Source organism: Cinclus cinclus, chromosome 11 (genome assembly GCF_963662255.1).
Source record: "Cinclus cinclus chromosome 11, bCinCin1.1, whole genome shotgun sequence".
Classification (NCBI taxonomy): domain Eukaryota; kingdom Metazoa; phylum Chordata; class Aves; order Passeriformes; family Cinclidae; genus Cinclus; species Cinclus cinclus.
In genome coordinates this window covers 3278040-3303938 of record NC_085056.1, presented here as the reverse complement: position 1 = coordinate 3303938, position 25899 = coordinate 3278040, and the positions used below count along the sequence as shown (strand labels likewise).

At 47.1% G+C, this 25899-nt stretch overlaps 1 protein-coding gene across 1 annotated transcript; it reads right to left on the bottom strand.

Annotated features, from left to right (window-relative positions):
* Nucleotides 1-6050: 6050 nt before the first annotated feature.
* Nucleotides 6051-25624, bottom strand: COTL1 (coactosin like F-actin binding protein 1). The gene is made up of 4 exons (XM_062500039.1): nucleotides 25504-25624; nucleotides 25096-25178; nucleotides 15335-15492; nucleotides 6051-7342 (listed from the first exon to the last, which is right to left on the bottom strand). Exons 1-4 carry the CDS (start codon nucleotides 25578-25580, stop codon nucleotides 7232-7234), a joined length of 429 nt encoding a protein of 142 aa, XP_062356023.1. The 5' UTR covers nucleotides 25581-25624; the 3' UTR covers nucleotides 6051-7231.
* Between the last annotated feature and the right edge of the window lie 275 nt (nucleotides 25625-25899).

The following is a 25899-nucleotide window of genomic DNA, read 5'->3' as shown; positions in this document are numbered from 1 at the left end:
TCCATAACTGTAACCATATTAACCCAGTGAAAATCCAGAAGTGAGATTCTCCAGAAACTTTTTATTTTAAAAGAAAGATACAGCCAGATGCTTCCTGGAAAAGAGTTTAAAAGAGAAGTGCTGATTTCTGACTTAAAAACTAATCTTGTGATTCAGCCCAAAAAGTTTTTCAGCAACCCTCTAATTCCAACTGAACTATAAGTGTTAGGGGGAAAAAAGGAAAATAATTCTCAAAGAGAATATGTTGTCTGGTGACAGCCAGCATATGGGTATAGAAAACAGCTGCTTGTCTGAGTAGTGCAGGGAATATTGACACATAGATAGGGGCACTGAAACTCTCCCACTGCAAAATAGACAAGAGATTTGGCATCTAGAAAAGAGAACAGTGCTTCTCTTACTCTTACAAGGTGTTTCTAATAGCCCACAGAATAATTTGTGACTTTGTAATAGCAATCTGTTTTAGGACCAAGAGTTACAGTTCTTTTTCTAAAATTACTGGGTATATTTTCATAAAACTTCAGGGACTTTTTCAGGATTTTTGCCCTCCAGAATTGTAACAGCTTTTAGTTTTATCTCATTTCGGAACTCAGCAAAAATTGAAACATTGACATTTTAAGTTAAATACACTTCTGGTACTCTTTGTTATGGTAACACACCCTTCAGTGCTACATGGGAGAAGAGAGCTGAAAATTCCTACTTTGCCACAGCGCCCTTTAAATCTTGTCTGAGCCCTGTATTCTGTAGTCAGATTTCATTTAACTTTCCTCACATGGGACTTTTCTTGGCGGGTAGTAACCCAGAAATCCCGGTGAGAAGGCAGCATTCACACCTTTGCTTAGGGCTGATCTCAGCACAGCTCTTTTGCTCTCACAGTCTCACTCTGCTGAGGACACCCCTGAGACCTGCTGGATTCCTGATTTTGGCAAAACACTTCTTCCCACGAAAACTGACGTCAGGATTAACTGCAGTGGGACAAGATTCAACTCTTATTATTTTTAAATCATGGCACTAATACACTTACTGGAGCCTTGCCCTGGTGTAATAAAACCGAGTTTTAAATTGCTGAAGGGCTCAGCTGCTGCCTCCAACAGCTGCATGGCTGTAATTTGCCAATAGGATGTATTACATCCTGATTACAGTTTCTTTTGAGTGATAGGCCAAAATTACAAGGGAGAAATGTGGCTAATCATGATGAAGGAGATAAGTCTATTCATCCCCTGCCCGCATTTAATATTTGCTCAGCAGATGCTGTTTGTTCCCTTCAGCTGCCTTTCCAAGGAAATTTGCTCTCATTCTGAAGAAGTCTTAAGGTTAATGAAAAACTTTATTGGACATTTTGATGGTGGAGAGAGGGAGAAAGGTGAAATGTCTTGGAAGTTTCTCTTTGTTTCCCAGCCCAGATAAACTTAAACAAATCAACCAGCCCCTGAAAGACAAGCACAGTGAGCTACTCCAGGCCAGAAACAGATGTCTGGGAAAGGTGAAGAGAAAGGGATGAAGGCCTGAGTGGGATGTGAATGTCATTTATTGCCCTCATTCCCACCAAGCCATGCACAGACTGCAATTAAACCTCCTCTGGTGTTTTGGCTCACTGGGCCATAAAGCCAAGCCTGAGATCATAGAATCCCAGACTGGACTGGGATTGAAAGGGACCTCAAAGCTCATCTGATGCCACCCCTGCCAAGGCGGGGACACCTTCCACTGTCCCAAGCTGCTCCAAGCCCCATCCAGCCTGGCCTGGGACACTCCCAGGGATCCAGGGGCAGCTACAGCTTCTCTGTGCAGGTGAGGGCTGCAAAAGCACATTGCACCCTTATAGATCAGAGAGGGCCCAAAAGTGTGTGATTTGGGGGCAGAGGAGATCTCACTTCATACCTCAGTAAGAGATGTATTCCCCTTCCACAAACCCTTGGTTCCAGTCTGGGGAAATCTGTGGGAGATGCCCCAGATCCTGCTTCCAGCTCACCCTGCTCTGGAGATGCAGTGCCAGCCATGAGCAGATGAATGAATGTCCAGCAGGATCCAGGCAAAGAAACGAGCCTGGAGCTGAGCTTGGAGCCTGAGTCCTAACTGAGCTGAGCTTAGAGCCTGTGCTCTGACTGGGCTGAGTTTAGAGCCTGAGTCCTAACTGAGCTGAGCTTAGAGCCTGTGTTCTGACTGGGCTGAGTTTAGAGCCTGAGTCCTAACTGAGCTGAGCTTAGAGCCTGTGCTCTGACTGGGCTGAGTTTAGAGCCTGAGTCCTAACTGAGCTGAGCTTAGAGCCTGTGCTCTGACTGGGCTGAGTTTAGAGCCTGAGTCCTAACTGAGCTGAGCTTAGAGCCTGTGTTCTGACTAGAGCTGAGCTTGGAGCCTGAGTCCTGACTGAGCTGAGCTTACATCTTGAAACAGCGTGTCTGTTTGTGCCGTGTGGTGGAGCACTAAACTGAGCTGAACTGAGACAAATTCTAATTTATGTCATGCTCTTGTAATATGCCAAGAATGGGATCCCAAATGCACCACAAACAATTGATCTCAACCTTTTGCTCTTCATATCCCAGCCTTTCTGCTGCTCCATTTTTGCCAAATTTTTCTTGTATTTTTAATTTTAGGCCAGTTCCATTCTGTAACTCCCCAAATGTCCTGCGTGTCCCTTCAGCCCTCTCTGGACCCCTCTCTCGGAGCCCTGGTGCTAAACCACTGCAGGGATTAGATCCCCCCGGGGTGCCCACGGCAGAGCCTCCTTAAAGCCTGGGCTAATCTGGCATTAGACACCCTTGGGGACAGCAGCCTGTAAAACCCCGGCGCTTTCCAGGGGCCAGCACTGCCTGGCTCAGCTATTTTCTCATCTGCAAAGGCCTCTTTTCCTCCTCCAAATGGGAATTTGCTGCTCACATGTTGCAGGCTGCTCTGACTCACTGCAGACTGCTTTTCTCCATGCTCCAAGCACGACTTTGCCCCTGGGTACCAAACCTTTCCCTGCCTGAGGGATGCCTTGGTGTCCTAAACACATCCTGGGGTGTCACCCACTCACCCCCTCCCTTCCCTCTGTCTGCCTGCACTGCACAAAACCCCCAGTCAGGGCTGGCTGGAATGAACTCACCTGCTGCATCACTCTGTATTTATCTAGATTTTTGGAGGCTGTTTCCCTCGGCTCTGTTGCTTCCTCCCTGCTAAAATTGGATTCTGCATCAGATCTGCCGCACTCCTAACGGGGAGGGATAGCAAATCCTTCGGCGATGCCAAATATAAAGCATCCATTGATCCATTTCCATCTGTTCCTTGTCAGACACAGCCCCCAGAGCGCTGCTGGTGCTGCTGACACTGTCCCAGCTCTTGGAGAGGCACAGAAGTGTCCCAGCCCCGTGTCCCCACACAGGCACAGCCCCACTGAGCCACACACGAGGGACACCACAGAACACAGCCCTCGAGCCTCAGCAGAGCCTGAGGAATGGGCTGATAAGACAAAGCCAGGCTTTGAATGCTAAATGGACAAAAAGGAGGGTAACTGACTCTGTATAAAATGCCTATAAAATGAAAAAAAAAGGAATGCCTGTCTCACATGGTCTTTAGCATCAATCCTGGGATGCAGCATTATCAGCTTTGCTGTGATAAGGAGAGGAGGGCACACATCCAGAGCCTGAATTCCCAGGGCAATTCCCACACAGGCTGCTGCTCCTGCTCCACTTCCATGATGAAAGGCTCCTCCTAAACAAGGATATTGTGCTCCAGCAGGATCACTGGTGCAGTCTGGTTTTTATCAATAAGTAAAAATGCAATATTCAGGAGGAATTTCTTCACTGAAAGGATTGTCAGGCATTGGAAATGGTGGAGTCACCATCCCTGGAATTGTTCAATAAACAACTGGAGTTGGCACTCAGTGCTCTAGTTTAGGTATCATGATATTGTTGGGCCAAAGGTTGGACTTGATGATCTTGGAAGTCTTTTCCAGTCTTCATGATTCTGTGATTCCAGTCTTCCTGAAACACTCTGGGAAATCCTGGTGAGCAGTGTTACAGCAAAAATAGGCATTATTAATTCCTTCTTTGTCTTCACCACTCTGGGTGAAAATTCAGCCCTCAGCAGAGTCCCTGACGCATCTGATCAAAGCAGGCACTCTCCAACACTCAGCTCCCCTGAGGTCTCAGAACAGAGACAAATTCCAGTTTATTTTGTGCTCTTGTGATACGCCAAGCATGAGATCCCAAATGCACCACAAATAATTGATCTCAAGCTTTTGCTCTTCATGTCCCAGCCTTTCTGCTGCTCCATTTTTGCCAATTGCTTCTTGCTTTATTAATTGTAGGCACAGAAGGAGAATGCCTACAAACACTGTGGGGTAAATACTTCTCCAGCCAAGCATGAGCAGACCCCAGAGATGAGTTTTAGATTGTGAGTTACACCAGGCTTATGCAGCCCCTGGACCAGCTGAGCTGCTCCTACCACCAAGGTAAGGGTTTGACATAACACCTGTAAAGTCGCTGTCCTGAGGGAAATGAAAACCATTCCTAACACTGAAGTATAATCAACATTCTAGAAACAAAGCCATTTAATGGCTAATTCAGATTACTCCGCAAGAACCAGAAGTACAGAGAGAATGAAACATTTAATTCTGGAAACACATTTTACCCCAAACACTCCCAGGCATCCCCCTGGGATGTGCATTCATCAGCTTGGGCTGGATGTGTTTCCAGGACATTCTTTTTGACCAAGATAATCTTCTGTTTGACTGAGGCTTTGACAAGCAGGGACTTGATTAATTTGGCTGTTGCAGTGCTGTCAGAGGGACAGGACTGTACAAACAGGAACTCCCTGCTGGGTTTGCAGCACTGACCCAGTGAGACCAGAGGCAGAGCAGCAGCAATGCTCCCGTCCATCTCACCCCAGCTTTTCCCCACAAACTTCTTCATAACATCAGCCCAGTGGTGTCCCTATGTAGCCTGCCCTAAAAGATTAAATTGAGGATGGGAAAAACCCAGCCCCACTGATTCTCTGTCATTACTCTCATTCATTAGGGTACTTTTTCTTTTTTTTTCCTCAAAAGGATGTATCCTCATACCACAAATCAGTAATTCCTTCTCATTTTTCTCACGTCTTGCTCATGCAGTGCTGCACTAGTGCCTGCAAACTTGATATTCCTGTGGTCAGCATGAGAATCCAAGTGCCAGTCCATAACCACAGAGGTTATTCAAAGAGGGGATATGGGATTTTTCACGTTCTAAGAACTGGATTAAGGATAGCAAAACAACCAGAGCCACAGTGATGCCTCCACTTCCTCCATCCTTGGATCCAGCTTGCCAAAGGCAACACAAGTGCTGCATTTGTCTTGCTGAGGTGCATTTGAAGGCTGAGAAAGCTGATTTGCCTCTGCTGAGCTCTTTCTTGAGCCCCCACCACAGCTGGTGCCAATGAATTTTTTGTGATGGTGCTGCCAGGCCTCAGAACCAGGCTGAGATTTGTGCCACAGGGTGTCAAATTAAAGTTTATCATGGTCACTGAACCAGTAAGGCAAAGCCTCAGAGCATCACAAGCTCTCTACAAAGCTCCTTCCCATTAGTTATGCCTGTTCCTGCTGTCAATCCTGTAAAAAACAACCATTTCCCTTCTTTCAGGGCAAAGTTTAGGAAGTCCTGTCCAGAATTGTAATGCCCCATGTAACCCTGTGCAGGAAGCTGCAAAACTTGTCTGAAAGTGCTGTTCTTGTTCCCAAATCTGTTCCTGACCTCTCTACATTTATTTTACGGCTGTGAAATTCTCTTTGACCTAATTACAACTCCCACTTGGTATTTTGGTGCTGGAAATGGAGATGTAGAGCTGCTGAACAAAAAGTGTGTCAGGTGCACTGTGGTCACCTCTGCCTCTCAGAGCAGGGATGAGCAGACAAGGGCTGCAGGCGCTGGAATCATTTTACATCTGAGCCAGTGTTTAATTCTCCTAATAGCCCCAAGACTGCAGGAGCTCAAAGCTTTACAACAAGGATTAAAAAACCTCCTAAATATGTTGCAGGGAAGGTAAAAGAACAACAGAGTCACTGAGAAGTGTTCTTGAAAAACATTTATTTCTGTAATGGATTTATAGCGCTGACTCCCAAGCCCCACAGTCTCTCCCAACATGTAATTCTGGGGACAGTTACCTTTGATGGAAAAACAAAAGCCATACAAAGAAGCCCCCACTAACCAACAGTTTGATACCAAACTGAGCCCAGGTTCTCTCTGAGCCTCTGGTGTTAACTATTTAACCCCAGCTGGGATGGAGCTGCCCTGCTCCATCCCTTGGTCCCAGCTGGAGGATGTTCACTGCCAAAGGCCCTAGAGAACTGAAGATGTTGTGTTTAACTGCAAAATAATCAGGGGGACATGGGCAGGGAAAGATTCAGCAGCTGCTATTTTTTTCAGACATCATTGAAAAAGGAAATCTATGCATTTCAGTTTCACCTCCTGAGCCCCAGCATTAGGAAAGTCAGATACAAACCCAGAGACCAACGTACACAAAATAGTGACCAAGTGTCCAGACATTTCTAAGCCACTCAGTTTACTGTGCTGTGATGCCTCCAAAAAGCAAAAAAACCCACTTTAGGATTGTAGTGGATCTTATCTTTAAGAGGGAGGGACAGAGATGCAGCACAGAGCATAGCAACTGTCAAGCAATGTTTAAGGCAAATTTATTCCCATTTATCAGAAGTCAAAAAATTTCTTTTGTTGGCTTTGTTGTTTAAGCTGTTAGATAACATCTTAGCTGGACATTTCTGCTTAGATGATTTAATCAAAGTTTGAGGGAAGTCATCCCAAGCTGATCTGAGCCTAGAACAGCAAATAATGTTATTCCCAAGAATATCAGTCAGAACAAATTTTTCAAAAATTAAAGTAATTGATGTTCAGAACTCCCCAGAACTTTCTTCCCTCAGAGACCAGGTCGAGCCCAAGTAAAACACACAGACATGAAGAAGAACACAGTGGCAAGCCTCTACAAACACAGGGCTGAATAGGACCAAAGCAGAGCCAAACCTAAATTCCACAGGTGTGAGAACACAGAGTTATGAGTAAAAAGAAGGGGGGAAAAGAAAAACAGAGCCTCAGAGAGGAATGTTTTGTGAGAGAGTGGAAAATAAAAGTCCACTGTATGGAAAAAAGGGAGTTCTTAGGTTCAGCCACAGAAATCTGGGGAGTTCAGTTGCCTCATCTCTCAGGTGTGTTAGTTTGTTGTGCCTTTGCCCTCCCTTTGAGATCCAGGTGATGGTGCCAGGAGGTTCCTGCCTTTACTCAGTCTGTGCATCATAATTAGCCCCCCCTGCTTTCTTCAGCTCGTTCTTGATGTAATCCTCGTCCAGCTCTTTGTGGTCACTGATCACAAATTCTTTGGCAAAGTTCTGCAAGAGATGAAGAAAAAGCCTGTTAAAAAAGGGGGATATTTTCTAAGTAACTGAATGAAGAGGGATTATCCAGCTTCCCTGGGTGTCTGGGCTGCATACCCTGATCTCCTGTGGCTGGGATGATAACTAGAAAGCTGTGGATGAGACAGAGGACTTGTGAAGGCAAAACCCAACACTTAACCTAGAAAAATGTTGTGTATCTACTTCCAGAGTCACTGGCTGCAAGCCCAGTGCAGGGGTCTAGTGGCTCTTCGTGGAGATGCACAGGCCAGGTTAGGTCAAGTTCCCTAAGCAGTATGTGAACTAAAACACTCAAAATTATTGGCATCCTGACTGCCACTGACCCTCAGCATAATCTTGGGCAAGTTGCTAATCTTCTCTGTGCCTTTTAAGGGCTCCTTCTCCTAAAAAGAGAACAGCACCACACCAGAGCACACTATGGTGTCACACCTGCCAGCTGAGGGGAGAGTGCCTTGGTGAAAGACTGAGCAGCACATGGATGGCACCAGGAGCAAACACAGCTCCTTCGGTGGATTTAGTGCCTCCTCCCCTCATCTCCACCATTTAGTGCCTCCTCCCCTCATCTCCAACACACACGGTGGCCAAAGCCAGGACACTGCCCCAGACAGGCAGCTGCTCTGTCCACAGGCTCTGCCCTGTGCTCTGTGACCCCAAGTGATCTCTGAGGACACTGAGGCTGGATGAATGCACTTGTGTGCTGGAGGGCAGCTTTCCCTCTGCTTGAGAGCTCTGCAGCTCCTGGGAGCTGGGCAAGCCCCGGGCAGTGTGCTGGGACATGAGGCTGTGAACACAGAAAACCTTTCTGGGAGCAGAATGGGATCCCAGGGTGCCTTTAGGGCTCTTGTCAGAGCAGTGGCTTCCCGGGGGATTTTTCCCTTGTGGGGGCTGTCCTTCCTGCCTCACAGCAGGGTTGGCATGGCATCCATGTGTGTGCACAGCCATTTCAGCAAATGGGCTCTTTGCTGCTTGCTTTAGCATTTTCCTCCCCTTCCTAACCACAACTGAGAACACTGCATGAGTCTCCCTTCCCCCACCCCACAGAGCTTTAGCCAGCACAACAAACACAAGCATCATTGCACTCCACCAAAAAATATGAATTAAAATCCCAAGAGCTTTGCCGTGACATCTCCGGAAATCTGCAATGTCTGTATCCCTGGGCAGTGAGTTGCCCTGAAGGTGATGGGAGAAGCAGGCAAAGCTTTGGGAGAGCAGCAGGCATCTTGTGCGGGTCTCCCTGGCACTGGGACAGCCCTGGCACAACGGGAAGGGGGGCTCTAATTGCTTTCAGACTCTAAGCCATGGGAGAGCTCTTTATTTGGCAGCGTCTCAAGGGTCTCAGTTTGGGATCAGAGTCGGGTAAAGGAGGGGGTGGAGGAGGATGCAGCTTGAAAGAGCCTCAGCACCTCTTTCATGCAGTGGGAGAAATGGAAGGGAGAGAAAAACAGCTCCCTGCTCCCCCCGGGCTGTGGCTGATCCTGTTTCACACTGTAGAAAATCCTGTGAGCAGCTCCGGGAGCCTTGTCTGCTCTGCTCTGCCTGATGGGCAGCTACACAAAGTCCTCAGGAATAACAACCCTGCACCACTGCCTGCAATGCTCAGCTTTGCTGGCCGTGTGGACAGCACAGGCACTCATCCACGGCTTGGCAGAGTCCAGGGAAAATGGGAAAGACATTGCTTTCAGAAAAAAACAAATCCTTTCTTTTTTCCTTTTTGTTGGGAATAAAGAGGCAAACTGCCCAAATCCTCAGATTTAGTCATGCTCACGAGTGTCCTACTTCCAGGTCTTCAGGGTGAGATCTCTGCAAAGCTCAGCTCTTGCTAAGACCAGCCCCAGGATTTTCAGCTATTTGATGCTCACTGAGGTGTGCTACCTATGTGAGTTTTGAGCTGAGCCTTTTCAATTCCTTTTCTATGGTACCAGCTTTAACAAATTTTCCTCACCTTGGGAAGCAGATTATGCAGGACTATCTAAGTTCAGGGCAAGTCTTTGCCTTGCTTTAGTGAGAACTGAGGCAGGTCCATAAAACCATTTCTGAGAGGGATTCCATGAAAAGTGTATTTTATAAATGTGGGGAGGGTTTTCTTCAATACCCACTCTGCAGAATCCAGCTGATTCTGAAATTAAAACTGCAAGTGCACTCATGCCCGAACAGAGGAGAATTAATTACATGTGTCACAAAGTAAATTACTCAGACGCCTTCTCAAATAGAGACTAATCCAGATGGCTCCTGGGTGATGGTTTGTGGGCATCAGCCACAATTTCAAATCAGCACCACCAAGACAACTTGCAAGGAGTGAACAGTATCCCCCTAACAGTGTCCAGATGGGTTCTGCTCCCAGCCACTTTTAAATATCCTCTTAGCTGACTGGGCCACCTCTTGTGCCAGATTTGTACCCTCAGAGTGCAATCTGGGTCACTGCTATTAATAACTCTGCTTTATCCCATTCTCTCAAGGTCCTCCTCAGTTCCTCACGCTGGCTCTTACCCACCATGGTGTCTCCTCAAGCCTGGCCATAAGGAGGGAAGATGCTTTTGGTGAATTAGGTGCCTGGAATTTCTGATTTTAACATCCTGCTTGACCTTCTCCAGCCACAGCCTCTCTCATCACTCTGAATTTACTGTCTGAGTTCTCTGGGGCTGAGCTTTTGTTCAGGGTGCAAATCCTAAGGCACAGTGCATAGCTGATGCTTGGGCCCTTGATTTGCTGACACATGTCTTCATCTTACATCCTCCACTTCCTTTTCCCTTCTCCTCCCCCCAACCCCAGGCTTTCTACAACCACAGCAAGCCCTGCCAGTGAATCCTAGCCTTTGTCTTTACCCCAGTCACCAGCAGCCTCCAGATAACAAAAACAATGATGCCATTTATCTTTCTCACTCTCACAACACAACAGTGACCACAGTCTCTTTGCTTTGCCTCTCGAATCAGTGAACAGGACACAGAAATACTGAGGTTCACTCGTGGTTCTCCAGTACACCTCTCTGGCACCAGCTCCTCTTTGTGCCTGAGCAGCACAGGGTCACAATTTTGGAATCCCATCCCCTGTGTCAACCTCCACAGCAGGTACAGACTGAAAAGGAAGCATGAAATTTGTGCAGAAAGCTCAATCCTCCTCTTCCAGCCAACTTAAAGGGGGGAGGGCAGGGAAAGGGTGGAGTAGATCTTCTTCCTCTTCCAAGCCCTGAATATTTAGCATATGGGCCATAAAATTTTCCTAAATTGCCCAAGGGAAAATCTGTGTGGTGCAGATATTGTACCAAACTAGGTCTGCAGAGGCCCTTATAAATCCCATCTTGGGAAGCCTGAAGCCAGGAGTAAAATCCTAGTATAGTCTGCAGACACTTGGGTTCTCAGCAGCTACAGATGGTGCCAGGTAGCTGAGCAACTTCTTGCCATTTCTTATTTATTTTATTTTTACTGGGGCTTGGAGCAGCTTCTGCTGATGTTCAAAACCCTCAGTTCTACTGTGCTTAATGTCACCACTCCCATCCACGGGTCATCTCATCCTCAGTACAGATGCAGTACAGAGGAGATGACATCTCCCAGGTTTCTTTTCCAACATGGTCTGAGTCCCAGGCCTCCAGCAAACCTGCTCCTGCACTCAGCTGTCAGACTCCAAGCTCAGCAAAAAGCCTCTCTTCAAATCTACTCCCTGCCAATTTTACATGGACCAGTTCCAGACACTGAGAGAAGCCAGTCCAAACCTCTGGCAAACACTTGTCTCAGCAACGGGAGCTGCATTTCAGCTGCTCTGCAAATTCTCCCAGTCTGCTTCATCCTACTGGAAGAGTCACAAGTCTGTGTGTCAGACACAGGGTGATGAGAAGCTGCTGATTCTGATCCTCTGCTCTAGACTGGGAGTTCTTGTAAATCCATATCCATTTGATATGGTCATTACAGTAAATCAGAACAGGAAAAACAGTCAAAAAGGAGAATTTAGTTTGCCTTCCCAGCAGGATCTCTCTCACCCTCATGAGTAATTCTCAAAGCCTCCGTGACATAGCTGTTCCCTGTGAGTTTGATTTCCTGACTGCCTCTAACAAAGCTATTAAACCTTCTGGTATAATTTAGCTATTAAACCTTCTGATCAGGACTCTGTACTGGTATGAGAAAACCAAGGCACATACAGGGAATTCTGTGTGATCCCAAGATCAGAGACAGGGACCCCATCAATGGGTGCTCTCTTGTGGGACACCATCCTCAGTGCAGTGAGGAATCCAGAGGAAAAGGGAAAGGTGAGTAAAACAAAGATCTGGGCATGAGCTGCAAAGCAGGAACTCAGTAGAGCTGTTGACATCATGAAAGCTAGATGCATTCCTCACCAAAAATAATGATGAATAAAATGCCTCGAATATTTGCTCACAGAAACAGAGCTGTTTTACCCTGAATATGAATTAGGGAAATAACAGAGCACATGATTTTGTGGGGGAAGGAGTGCTGATGAAAACAGAAAAGAGTCAAAATCCATGGAAAATCAGACAAACTGGCAAAGATTGGGCAGTCCCTCAGTTGGAAAAGTCCTGCAGGACATGAATTCAATCCTGTCAGGAAAAAGACCCAAATACTACCTAAGGAAGAGTTAGGCTAAGAAAGGAAGGAACACTCATAGGGAAACCAAGTCCTGCTTCCAGTTCTTTGGTGTTTACATCGAAACCACCCCATTTCAGCACCAGCTGTCACTCCCAGTGTCACAACCCCTGTGCCAGGGCTCATCCTTGCTGTGGGGTCTGGTGACCAAAGTGCAGCTGTGCAGGGCACACCAGTCTGTACACATCTGCACAAGGTGACAGATGGCTGTGCTGCTGCCAAACAGATGCAGCCTTGCAGAAGTCCCTGTTCCATAAAGTTCCCAGTTCTTTAGATTGTTCTAGGGGTAGGTTTAGACTCTACCCCAGAAATGATCTCCCAAACATCTTAAGCAACCACCTGCAATGGGAAACTGTGTGCCACTTCTTCCCCCATTAGATCAGTCCTTAGCATGGAGAGAAGCTCAGTGGATAAAAGATGGAGCTGTGCATCCCCCTACTCCCTGTCTCCATTTGCACAGCAGTCTCACACAGTAGGACTTAGCCAGACCCTAAAGAAGATATAGATAAACACTTGTTCCCCATCCTGGCCTTACTTCTAAGCTGCTCCCAGCTGGACTGCTTGGACCAGGCTGCAGGCTTGAGCCAAGATTTCCAGCTGAGTTAAGGAGGAAAGGATGGAAAAATAAATGGCTTTGGGGAAAAAAAAAAAAAGCTCCTGATAATGCTTTAAGTGGATTTTTCTACAATCCAAAAGAAATACAATAAACTCAAAAGCCATTTTCCCACAACATTAAAGGGGTAATAAGCATAGGTCCAAGTAGGGCCAGAAGACCTGGCTCTCATCTAGCACAGATCAGGAGAACTACAGCTATTTGTAGCAGATGAGATCCATCCCTGTCATTTTACAGTTATTACAGCAAAAAATCAATTGTCCTTTCTTCCTGAGAGGTTTTCTGGCAACCTCCTGCACTCACTACCAGCACTGCTTCCCAATCCACCTCCCCACAGATTTCACAGCACCTGCTCCCCCTTCCAAAGGAGGAACAGAAAAGCCAGGGCAGCCCAGTTGCTCTCTCTGCTCTGTAATAGTTCATCCCTTTGTCCACAGCCCAGAATCTGCTCCTCTCCAGTTAATGTCCCTTGTGCTCTCCTTATGGCAGGTGCTTCTGGGAGCCCATTAACAATCCCTGTGTGGGATCCTCTTTATCCCAGGGCTGGGTTGTGTTGGCAGGAGGTGCCTGAGCTGGCTGACTTTTACTGTGTCTCACAGGACCAGTAACATTTATTGGTGTTTGTTCAGCTCTGAGCAGAGCTCAGCCCCAGCTCATCAATACAGCACAGGATATAAAGCAGGAGTCCCCTCTCTGGTCTTAAATAAAGACCCGTGGTTGCTTTGGCAAATAGTTCTTCTGTGAGAGCACTTCAGGTTTTACTGAGGGCTTCTCAGAGTGAAGAGCTGCTCTTCTGGAATCCCAGCTTGTCCCTTGTGCAGTTCAAAGCTGTACAAAAAGCCTCCTTGTGCCACCCTTCCACAAGGTGAGTGTACCTGTGGGGCCCTGCGCAGAGTTTAACTGCACCTACAAACCCTTCAGGGCTTGCAGACCAAAAAACTCCCACCTTAGGGTACTGCTGACTCCAAATGATGAACCAACACTGACTCAGATTTATAGTTCATCATTATAGAAAAACAAAAGCAAGTGTATTTTTCTATGTATAACTCACATCTCAAATAATCTCTGTGAAAAACACAAGACTGAGAATGTACCTGAAGGTCAAGGGAACTACTAAGAATGAAATAGCTCTGGGATAAATCCCTTCCATTAAATTTCAGTTGGATTTTCTTGTCCTTGTTTATTTTGACAGATTATCTGCAAGGTCACAGGCATAAAAAGAAGAAAATAGTTCTGCTTTTATCTCACTCTACTCAGAGGGATTCAGTTGGATATTAAGAACTATTCAAAATACTTGTCAAGATAATTTCTTCTGGACAGGAGATCACCATTGCTGTGACATTGAGAAATGCTTTAGGGGTTTATAGACAAAGTTGTTCAGTAAAAGTATATCAAGTACCAATTGTATTGTTTTTGTATTTTAGTACAGACTAATTGGAATATGAAAGCTTTTAAGTAACAGCCAAGAGTGGTTAATGCTCCACCAGATTATTAACTTGTACAGACTACTAATCAAAGATGAAACACGTGAAATTGCAAATTACATGTAACAGACCTAGGGACAGATCTGAGCACAGTGCTCAGGAATGCTATTCTACTCAACAGGAACACATTGTCTAAACAGATTTTTAAGAAAATCTTGGGCTTAGTGACTCATGTAAGAGTCATTCATTAGTACTCTATAATTTCATCTTTAGCTACAATTACGCAGTTTCAGCTGCTTCCCATGAGTAGAAACTTGCTTTCCTATCTCTCAGGTGTCATTCTGGAATTTTCTTTGGAGAACAGACCCCTCTGAGTCGTGGTCAATGTGAAACATTTAGCACCAGAGTTTATCTAGAATGTATTATCTTCTTCATTCTTCTTATCTAAAAGTAATCTTCTGTATCATATAAACTACCAAAGAGTTGAGGGGGGCTCCATTCTCACCCTTCACAGTGTCCTGTTGGGAGATTCCTTTACACAGGCAAGAGCTCACTTATTGAGGGAGATTAATTTAATCACCAGCCCATTCTCCAAGAGCATAAACAAAACCATTTCTCAGGCTCTGGTGAGCCGGTTCTATGGTTCGTTGGAAGACCTAATCCTACTTTAAATACTTCTCCAGAAGAAACATTCCAAACATCAGCATCCTCTCCATCACAGCCAGGTTTCAGCTGTGGTTCTGTGCAGCCTCCTTCGAGTCACTTCTCTCCCGGCTCTTGTTTGTTCTCTCTTGGACTGAGCACATTTCTCTTTCCCCTGCTACGCCCAAGGCCAAACAAAGCCTGTTCTAGTTAGCTATTAAGAGTTAGTTAATTGGCACGATGGGGACTTCAGACTTTGGGTGATTAGCTCCACAAATTCACTGTGCAAAGACAAAAGGCCTCCGGAGAAGTTTAAACAAGGGTGTGAGTTTTCCTGTTTAATTTTACCTGCTTAACTTAATACTGCTCATGATTATTCAATATTGCATTATTTCCATATCAAGGAAGGGGATGAGAGACATCTCAGAGGTGACAAGGAGGGGAGTGCATAAATTCCCTCCTCATGAAATAGCTAAGGGACCCTTAAGCTCAAAAGGTGCTTCTTTATGCCTGAGTGCTCAAAGGGCAGATGTTAAGCTTTCCTAGGAGGAAGACAGACAATAGGAAACTGTCTTCTTTTTAAAGGATTAACTCCTGAAATGAAGGATGAGCCAATCCTTCCCTCTCTCTCCCTCCTGCTGGTGTTTGTACAGGAAACAGCAATGGGAGCTGGTGGCTAGGAGCATAAGGAAGAGGTTACCTGTACTACTTCCTTGACCAGAGTCTTGTCAGTCCCAGTTTTGGCTCTCTGCAGGCCACTGACATCCTCTCCAATCCAGGTGATGAGGGCGAACTTGACTCTCTTGCTCATGGCATCGCCGGTGGTGAATCGGACGAAGCCGAACAATCGCACATCATCTGCAGAGGCAGAAACGGGACCAGTTGATTAAAGCCAGGAACATCCCTCCCTTCCCCTTTTCCAGGGTGAGCCTATTGCTCTCAAACACCAGGGAAAGGCACCGATCCTATGTTTCAATGCCAGCATTTGGGAATCAGGGGGCAGTACAGGGGCTCTGCTCATATGCCCTGTGCTTACAAGATGTGCTTTGCCTGTGTTAGCTCTGCCTCTTCTGGGTTCTCTGAGTTACTGGGAGGAAACTGGACACCCCACATCACAGTGGAAATGGCTAAAATACAGTCAGTAGGCAGAGCAACAGCAGCACAGAGCTAACCCCAGTTACACATTCAGCCAAATGATTCATCTGGAGGTCTGCTGAAGAAGGGAAGAAAGTGCTATCTTGGTTTCTCTTTCTTACAGAATAGCAGGATTAGGGTCATATTTTATAACATTACCAGTGACCAGCCATTGTGCAAATCTGATCTTACTTCCTCCTTCCATCCGTTTCTGGCTCACTTGTAGTTTACAAGAAGGAGGGGAGAAGGAGGAAAAGAAAAACCTTCAATTACTTGCCCAGGTGTGTTTTTCTACTCCTTCAGAAGCCCTGGAGGGAAAAGACCTGGATTTTAGAGCTGTGCTGATCTTAGTTTCACAGCTGGATTGTGCTACACCATACCAGACTAATTTACCCTGGCCATAAGTGTGACAACCTTGTAGACTCTAATCTCAAAGAGCTCCTTCCTCCATCTCCTGGTGACTCATGGAGCCAGGCAGTTGGAAGCATTCCTGATCAGGAGCACCATCCCCCTGCAATCCCAGGCTCCAAGGGTTGCTGGAGCCTTGCACCAGGAGTGGTAGAAAGCAGATGGACACTTGTGCAGTTGTGGAATATTCCTCATCGTGGCTTCTTCATATCTCAGAGGTCACTCGAGGCCTTTTAAAGGAGGTGACTTAAACCAGAACAAAGCTGCTCTTTCAGAAGAATCCTGGTAATCCTGGCACACTTCTTGTGACCAGTTCAGCATGCTTTAGAGGGATTTGCTGGGTTGACTAATTGCCAGGTGAAAACGTAGGCTCCAGGTGTAGGAATGACTGCCAACATCCCCAGCATGCTCCATGAGCCAGGACAGCCCCAAGAGCTCTGCAGACCAGGGAGAAGCAACTCTAAATTGTTCAACCCCAGAAAATAAGATGCTAGAAATCAATGTTTAAAAAAACAAAAAAACTGGAATATTCTCTGCAAGCTGAGTTATCTCAGAGCTTCTTTAACACTTTGATTTGCCAAAGTGTGGACAAAGATAAATTCCCCTTGATAAAAGAGAAGACTTTTTTAAGTCTGAAGAAAATCCACCTCTGCTCTCCCTGTTTTGTTCTATCTGTTCTTTTTCATTTTTTTGTCACTGACTGAATAATACTGGGCAAACTGGAAAATGGATGCAGGGGGATGTGTGAGCCAGTACAGTGTTCAAAACAAACTCCTCTGAAGATCTCAAAATAGAAACAAAGAGAAAGATATTATTCAGAAGAAAAATCCAGATGGATCTTTGGAAGGAGAGAAAGAGTCATGTATCAACAATGCAGGCAAACAGAACTTCTCTCCAGTTATCCCTGCTGCTGGTGAGTGTAAGAAACACAAGTGGAGACTCCTGGTTCTGACAGTAAATCCTCTTCCCCAGATTGATTAGAACCATAAATGAAGCGACAGTCAGGAAATACCCAAGGGGAAGTGAGACAGTAAATTTAACATTACAATTAACAGATCCAGGAGCAAGCCTTGCTTCCCCAGCTCTGACAGCAAAGGAGGCCATGCTCTGCCCAGAATTGTCCTGTGGCTCCTCTGGGCACAGTCCTGGAAGGCCCTTTAATGTCATGGACTGCAATGGTGTCCCTGCCCTTCTCATGGAGCCCTCGCTCCCCACCTTGAGCCTGTGGGGTTTTCATCCCTGCCCCTTCTAACAAAGGCTGTCACAGAGCCTGGACACCGAAACATGCCCCTTTATGATAAAGAGAATGGAAAAAAAAAAACCGAAAAACAAAAACCCAAAAAAACAGTGGATGTGAAAAAACAGTGCTTTTTCATAGCAGCACAGAGAGGAGGTTCCAGGGATGCCCCATGCCTGGCAGTGTCCAAGGGCAGGTTGGATAGGGCTTGGAGCAATCTGGGATAGTGGAAGGTGTCCCTGCTTATGACAGGGCTGGAATGAGATGATCTTTAAGGCCCCTTCCAAGACAAACCACTCTGGGATTCTCTGAATTTGTCTGTCAGAATTACTTCCATTTTACATGAACCCACAGCTCACTGGCAGCAGCAGGATTTGCTTCTTAGCAGAACTTCCAGTGTTTTCTCATTCTGGTTGAAAGCAGCTCCATGACACTAAAGAGAGCCAAATCCAGCAATTCCAGCTTTCATCCATGAGATCACCTGAGCATGAACAACTCTTACTTCACCGTGTTCAGTCCCAGTAAGTTTAATGAGCACCTGAGGTTGGACTGGGGCTCTGAGTCACCTCTTGGGCAGATTTTCACTTGTGGGGGCTTGAAGGGGTCACACCCCAACTGGGTCCTGTCTCCTCCTGTCTCCCCATGGAGTTTAGAGCCCTACTGGAGGCAGAGCAGGATCTCCAGCTGCCACAGCTTTCAGCCAAAGATATTTAGCACAAATGTGATGCCTTAACTCGCTGTGCCACGTGTGAATTGTGCTGCACACAAAGCCGAGAGGGAATGAGAATTGGAGCCCTGCTCAATTAACATGTCTGTGTTCCTAAAAGGGCATCAGGGACGGATGGAGAGGTTTTTAGCACTAGCTCAGCCTGGGTATAAGCCTCTCCAACTGCAGGTCAAAATCCCTGAGCAGAAGTGGCTGAGTTCCACAATTAGTCTGAAGCATGTTCAGAGTGATAAGGGGATCAAAAGGCAAGTTCTTTCCTGCTCCCAGATTTCCTCTTTCACAGTTAATCAGTTCTACCCTGGCAGATCAACTCCCCAAGCTGGAAGTCATCATGCCATCAGTGCCAATTCCCAGAGAGATCTCAGGGCATTAACATCCACCACCCCTTTCTCACAGAAAACCCCTCATGATGGTTTTAGGAATTTGCTGGGAGTGAGGGGAGCAGAACAAATCAGAGAGAGAAACACGATAGATTTCCCTGGAAAGAGGAAATCCTGCCTAGTGCTGTGCAACCCTCTTCCCAGCCACTGAGACATGAATTTCAGGGCAGAGAGAAGCAAATAACTGATCTGGGGAGAACGGAAATAGCAGCTTTATTCAAGATCACACAAGATCCAAACAGCAGAAATTAACAATGTTAATTCAATGAATACCACGACTCCTATCACTATGGCTGGACAAACAATGAGCAGCACAATGAATGCCTTAACGAGCATCACTTGGTATTTCTCTCCAAACTTTTTTTTTTTTATCACTAAGGCAGGATTTTCCAGATATTCTGATTAAGCTGCCTTTGGCTGTCAACAAGACTTAATGCCAAACTACAGAGATTTCCTTCATGGTATCCTTCCCTTTATCTACATCCACTGAAGTGCTTTAGTTCAGCTGTAGTGAAAAATTCCCCATTAGATTAAAATGCAGTGAGTCGTCAGTAAAAGATAATAGCTGCAGGAAAGAAATACACTGTCAAACCATCACGGTTCTCGAGCTGAGGGCTCTGAATGGCCAAGCCACAGATGTGCCACGATAAAAACACTGCTCCCAGCCTCACCTGCCTGCTGAATCAAGGTCACAGGCAGCAAGGCAGGTGATGGACTGACCTGATTTTGTCTTCTGTCCAACATGAATTACTACAGCGCATGCCAGGTTCCACGAAGATTTAATTTGTTTCCTTCAATTGGATTAATTTTAGATTAATCTGTCAATTTTCCACCTCTTCAGTCAGCCCCGTGGTCACGTGTCTACAAGTGCAGACACAAACATTCCCTACCTCTTCCTACACTGTTTTTTCCTCTTAAACCCTGCACTAAGCCCACAGATCCTGCTCCACCCCAACGTGTTTATTAAATCATCTCAGACGTGTCTGACCCCAGGGCCACCACAGGACTTTGCTGGGGCACCAAACCTTCTCCAGGTGACTCGGGGTGGCTGATGTGAGTGCAGGGACACAAGTGCACAGGGAAAATGACCCCACAGTGGAGCCTCTGGTCCAGTGAAGCCACCAGGAGGTTGCTGCTGCCCCAGTGACAGTCATGATTTCTGTCCTGACCTGGGCAGATACTGAGGGCAGAGTGGGAGCAGAAGAGGACCCAGCTCTTCCCTGAAGGAAGGAATGGTGGTGTTGGTTGGCCAGAAGGGCCAGGTCCCAAAACAGAGGGCAGGAAAAAGGTATAAAACTCTTCTTTCCCTGCTCCTGTGCCTCCCATGGATGGCAAAGGCAGACACACAGCCACAACATTTCAATTAAACATCACACAACCAAAGAGTTGCCATCAGTGCAGGCCTTGACCTGATGAGTTACTCCCACAAAAATCAGTGAGAATATTCCCTAAACCCACACCCTGTCCACAGGCAGAGCCAGGCTAAGCCTGGGCTCCAGCCAGGAGATCTCTGTGACCCTGCCAAGAGCACGTCCACACAGGCAGGGAGGGCACAGGGGCAGGGTGACAAATTCCATAAGTCACCCATGGCCCCAGGTCTTCCTTTAAATAGCCAGTAAGGGAAAGCAGGAGAGATGAACACTGAAGAGGAAAAACAAAAGCAGTAGGAGATTGATTTACAAGGCCCATTTTAGCAACTTAAGATGCAGCCAAATGCAGATAAGCACCTATCTCATTATATGTCCTCGTGTGTGTTTTTACAAGTCTTTCCTACAACCTCAGGTGCCAACATAACCTTGGTGATCTCAGCTCACAGCTCCTACATTTTTAATGTGCAGTCCAGGCTTTCTGGGACAATTGATCTAAACCCCCCAAAAAAAAACTTGTATTTTTGTTAGGAGTCAATTCTATTTCTGTTTTCTAATATTTTATGTCAACCCCAAATGATTTTATAGGGTTTTTATTTCAGACCAAAGATTTTCTGTTCTTCCTGCTGCTGAATGCCCAGTGTGGTTTTGGGCTGATCTTTTCAGACACATGAATAACCATCCCATTTCATGCTGTCATTGCAATTATTTATCTGGACTGGGGCTTTCCAAATAAAAGGCTCATTATTTCTTTTGTCAGAGATGCATTGAGAACAGCTGTTCACATATGGCTGGGTGGGGGGAAGGAGGGAAAATGCAGTCTTCTGACCACTCCATTGCTTAATGGCAAATTACACACTGAAAAAAATGAAATTAAACCACAGACAGAGCCAATGTGATGCTCTGCTGCTTCATAATACAGACACTGAGGCAATGTCCAGGGCAGTCAGGTACAACAGACACACACAAAAGTTCCACAGGATGTCATTTCAGTTGTAACTCGTTCTACTCTTCTCAGCAGCAGCATCACCAGCCCAGTTATATGATTTTGAAATTAAAAACATCCCAAAAAAAAAACCCAAAAAACAACACCCTAAGAGCTGTCACATCCTTCCATACAATAACCTTCAACTCTTATCTCTTTCTGGTTTCAAATGCACCAGCTCAGCTGTTTTTTTTTTCAAAGTGTACTGATGGGATGTAGTAATAACCACCAAATTAATGCTTCTTCTGGAGCCAGGCCATCTGCAGAGACAAGAGCTGGAACTGGGAAGTAAAATGGATCAGAAGGCTTGAATTAAGTCCTTGTTTCATGCAGTGGTAATCTGTGCTGTTAAAACCAACCAAAAGAGTCCTCAGCCAGAGGACACATGGATTGTCTACACAGAGTGTTTAATGGCCCTGACACGGTGAATGGCCTCTCCAGAATCTCTGGGTCAGACAAGGGCCAGCACAGGCAGGACACTGGCCATTAGGCAGGACACTGGCCATGAGGACTGCAAGAGGAAGAGCCCCCAGCAGCCACCTCCAAATCCTACAAGGATGTGCCAGTGGCTTAAACCAACCTCCTTGGCTTTACTTTGGGATCGCTGGAGGAGAGGTGCTCGCACACGTGGGGCTGGAGGAGAGGCCAGAGAACATGAATGCCTGGCTCTGCAGCAGGGTCTGCTGTCTCCCAGGCACTGTCTGAGCTGTCTTGGGACAAACAGACCTTGACAGCGACAGCATGATAACAACTGACACACAGAAGTGTCCAGGGTTCAGGCTGTGTTTGCAGCAGCACCCCAGGACCCTGAACAAAAGGGCACTGAAGAATCTCTTCTTTCCATGTTTCCTTCCTTTAAGAGTGGCAATTGCTGTCCCCAAATGGGGAAGGGAAAAATGTAATAGTTTAATGATGCTGTTTATTAAACATTTCTGACCCTACACAAAGCTTACTGAAGATCTAAGGAAGAAAAGGCCCCTGTGCTAGGATCTGTAAGATGCTGGTCTAGCGTGGGACGTGTATCTGAGAGTGCAGCAGAGGAGGAATGAACCCACAGCAGGGACAGCAGCAGCTCCTGGCTCAGCAGCTCTGTCACGTGTGCTCCTCCAGCAGCCCCAGAGAAGGGCTGGAGATGTGCAGAACTGGTTTCTGACACAGCCTCCCTGAACTGCTACTTCCTCTAAAAGAAGCAATTTCAGTTTCTTTCCTTTCCCTTTGTCCCCAGCCATGCTGGTTCCGCAAGGATGTTTGCAGAGCCAGTGATGGGCATGGAAAGGGTTATGGATGGGGTGGGGGGGGGGGGGGGGGAAGCAAAAACACAGCCCTGTTACCAAGAGCCCCTTCCAGCCCCCTGACCTCTGTCACTGCACAAGGCAGGACATCCACCACAGGCAAGTAACTTCCAAACTGGTACAAAAGCCCTTCCTGGTCCCGGAGCTACAGGAATCAGCACAGAGTGACCCTGCCTGTGCTGCTGCCCCATGCCCAGCAGGGGAGCAATAGGTACCAAGGTGCTTTTAATAGGAATGGTGCTTAAAGAAAGCAGGAACACGGATGTTTGCAGCTCAGAACGGTGCTGAAATAGCTGGTGCAGAAAGTGGAACGGAGCGAGCTCTGACAGTGACTCTTTGCATGCTGAGATTGGCAATCCCAGCTCCTGCTCTCACCTCCAACCACCAAGTGATGCTCAGCTTCTACCAGAGGCAGCTGCAGCACTTTGTGGCTTCCAGGGCAGTGTTTGTCACATAGCAGGAATTCAAAACAAGGAAGTTAATTCTGATACCAAGTTTTTTAAAATTTTTAATCTCTTTCCTGAAGTTGTTTGCATTGACAGTAGCTCTTCTCCCATCCAGTGAAATGTAAAAGGAAAGAGACCAGGAGGAAAGAGTTGTAGCAACAAGAAGAAATAATATTTAACAGCTTTCCCCACCCCTTGCTACTCTTGTTTTACTGACTTTGTTTCAGTAGAAATATTCCAACCAACTCTCTTCTACCCTCTTCCAGATGGGAAGGAAAGCTCCAACTTCACTGCTGGCACAAAGTTTGATTCCTGACCATGTCTAGCAGGCCAGGTGAAGGTTTTCTGCACAGATGGAGGCTCCAAAACTTTAATCTCTTCCTTCCCCAACTGCAGCACTGAAATTTGTGGGTGGAAGAAGATCCTTTTCAGCTCTCAGCCAAGGACCAAGCACCTCAATTTGCCTTTTTCAAAGTCTCCAACAGCTGTGCTCCAGAGGTGGGTTTGAGGACAACTTCTTGGCCCTAGTCTGCCAGGGAAGAGCCCTCAGCAGGTGCATGCCAAGGGAAAGGGAAAGAAGGGAGCAATGGAGCAGCTCTAAGGGATTTAGCTCCCCATTAAAGGTTACCAATAGGCTATGGCCTACCCCACAAGTGCCCTAAGAGTACTTAACTCTTCCCTTACTGAGCTTATTTCTAAAATATGGATAATTTCCTTTTTTTTTCTGTTTTGGGGCCAGCTTGGTTTGAACACCCTGTTTATAAATCCTGTTAATAGCACAGATGTGGCTGCACTCCAGAGTGCAATGTGTGCCTCTACTGTTTGTCACCCTCATCTTACCCAGCCCAGATGTGCCTGTGTTCTGCCAAAGCCCCTCTGCCTGCTCAGCCACTCCAGAAAAGGATTCCCTTTGCCACAGAATAGAGAAGAGGGAATTCTTAAGGGGGTCCCACCCAGAAAAAAAAAAAAAACACTGAAAATCAGCTCAGACGAAAAGAAAGACATGGACTGTATAAAGGCAAGGAGAGAAAATAAATGGGGAAGGCTTCCCTGCAAGCCTCGGGTGTCTGGAGACACTGGAGATGCTCAGTTATATTCACCAGGAGAGGAGACAGAGGCTGTGGGAACAACTAACCACTGCCATGAACTTCCAAAGTGCCAAACCCTGGGATTCCCTGGATTCCAGGTAATTGCTTTTCCCTTCTGTTGCCCACTAAAGTGAGTTGAGTGGGAAGGAGCTCCTGCAGTGCAGTGATCAGCTCTTCTGACACCAGCTACAACAGGACCTTTCTTAGTTCTGAGAATTTTCCCTGCAGGTTCTCCAGAACAGCTGGAAACGAGCGGCTGCATTAATCTCAGTGAGACCTCACTGCCAACATCACAGAAGAGCAGCCTAATAAACCATCTTCATTTCATGGCTCCTTTCCAAGGACTGAAATACACTTTTCTCCTGTGATTGATCAGACCTCTCCTGCCCTCAGTTACGTTCCTGGGAGCTCTCCCCTTCCACTCAATAAAGCACAGCCAAACTGCTCTTTTCACAGCCACTGCCTGAGGTGTCCCCAGGAACTGCTCCACCTTCAGAGGGCAGAGACTGCTCAACACAATTCCTCCACAGTTCAGACACAGAATTCTGAAAAATTCAGGTGAATCATACAAATGATTGTACAGTAACTGGCTGAGCGAGGAAGACTTTGTTATAATCCAGCATTAGTAAAAAACACTCCTCGCTTTGTTAGATAGCAGCCAAGATAGGAGGAAAACCGAGACAAAAATCAAAACTCGCTTTTGTGAAACTCATCGAAAGTCACAATCAGACCAAGTTAAACACTCCTCAATTTGTTTTCATTTTTCCCAGGCTTTGTTCCTCCCCTGAATGCTCCGCAGCTCAGCAATCGACTGCCACGTTTAAACCGGGAGCCGCAACAGTTGCGGTTGTGCAACGCCACATCTGCGATTGTTTGCAGGGCTGTATTGTTCGAGCCCCGCTTTGCAATGACCACCCTGCGCTCAGGTTTCGTGTCCGTAAAAAAATCCCAGCAAGCCTTCCGACTGCAGCTGCTTTAGTGCGGCGATTTTCAGAAGAATTTGGTATTTCATTCTCAAAGATCTGTATGACCGCGTCTTTCTAGCCACGACAGCCGAGTCGGTTTTGCTCTGAAATTGCATTGCCAAACAAGGCGAGTGTTGCTTATCTCGCGTTTTACCTCGGTTCATAACCGAGAGACGGTGAAAGGGTTGTGCAAAGAAGGGGGGAAAGAGCCCAAAGGACCTTAAGTCTAAGGGTGAGGCAAAGGGCCCGCCGGACTATGGACTTGAGGGAGTTGCACTCTGTGGAGCTGGAAACGCGATCCCGCAGGACAGGGCAGGCACGGGGAAGCAGCAGCACTCATCCCAGTACCTCAAGTTCCCTCCCATCCTTTCCCCCTCGCCCTGGGCAGCAGGAAGGGAGAGAAGGGAGCAAAGCAACGGAGACGGAGCTTACCTGTGCACTTCCTTTTAAAGGTTTCATAGTCTACCCCTTGGTCTCCAGGGACGATTGTAGAGCCATTGTACTTAAACGTCACCCTTCGGGGAGGGAAAAGACAAGGGGGATAATGCAGTTAAAGTCACCTTTCCGGATGGGGGAAAGGAAAAGGGATAACACATTTAAAAGTCACCCTTTGGAATAGGGGAAGGGGAAGAATACATTGAACAGTCACAGTCTTTAGGAAAGGAAGGGAGAAGATGGGGAAGAATAGACTGTAAAAAACCCCATCCTGTAGGAAGAAGAGAAGAAAAAAAGAGGAAAAGGGGGCAAGGTCTTTAGAAGTCACCCTTTGGGGAACGGCGAGAGAGGACGGGAATCCCAGCGCTGCGCTGCCCGTCCGGGGGGATGCCGGGGGCCGCTTACCAGTTCACCTCGGTGGCATCGTCCCTGACGAGGTTGTACGCCTCCCTGCACGCCTCCTTGTCGATTTTGGTGGCCATGGGGCCGAAGGGGAGGGGGGGCAGCGCGGAGCGGCGCGGAGCTGGGGGGGCCGCGGCCGCCGCTGCTGCCGCACCGCGCTGAGCGAGCCGAGCCGAGCCGAGCCGAGCCGTGCCGTGCCGTGCCGTGCCGTGCCGAGCCCCGTGGATCGCGGCCGTCCCGCCCCCGCCGGCGCCGCCACCAATGGCTCAGCTGGGCCCGGCCCCGGCCCGGCCCCTCCCGGCACGGGGGGACCGCGGTGATGCAATAGCCCGGGAGCGGGGGCCGCGGGGCTCGGCCCGGCCCGAACCGGACCCGGACCCGCACCGGGGATGCTGTGAG

Coding starts and splice junctions, on each gene's coding strand:
- COTL1 (XM_062500039.1), bottom strand. CDS start 25,580: ATGGCCACCAAAATCGACAAGGAGGCGTGCAGGGAGGCGTACAACCTC. Junction 25,179..25,503: donor GATGCCACCGAGGTGAACTG/GTAAGCGGCCCC, acceptor CCCTCCCCGAAG/GGTGACGTTTAAGTACAATG. Junction 7,343..15,334: donor TGGTCAAGGAAGTAGTACAG/GTAACCTCTTCC, acceptor CATCTCTTGCAG/AACTTTGCCAAAGAATTTGT.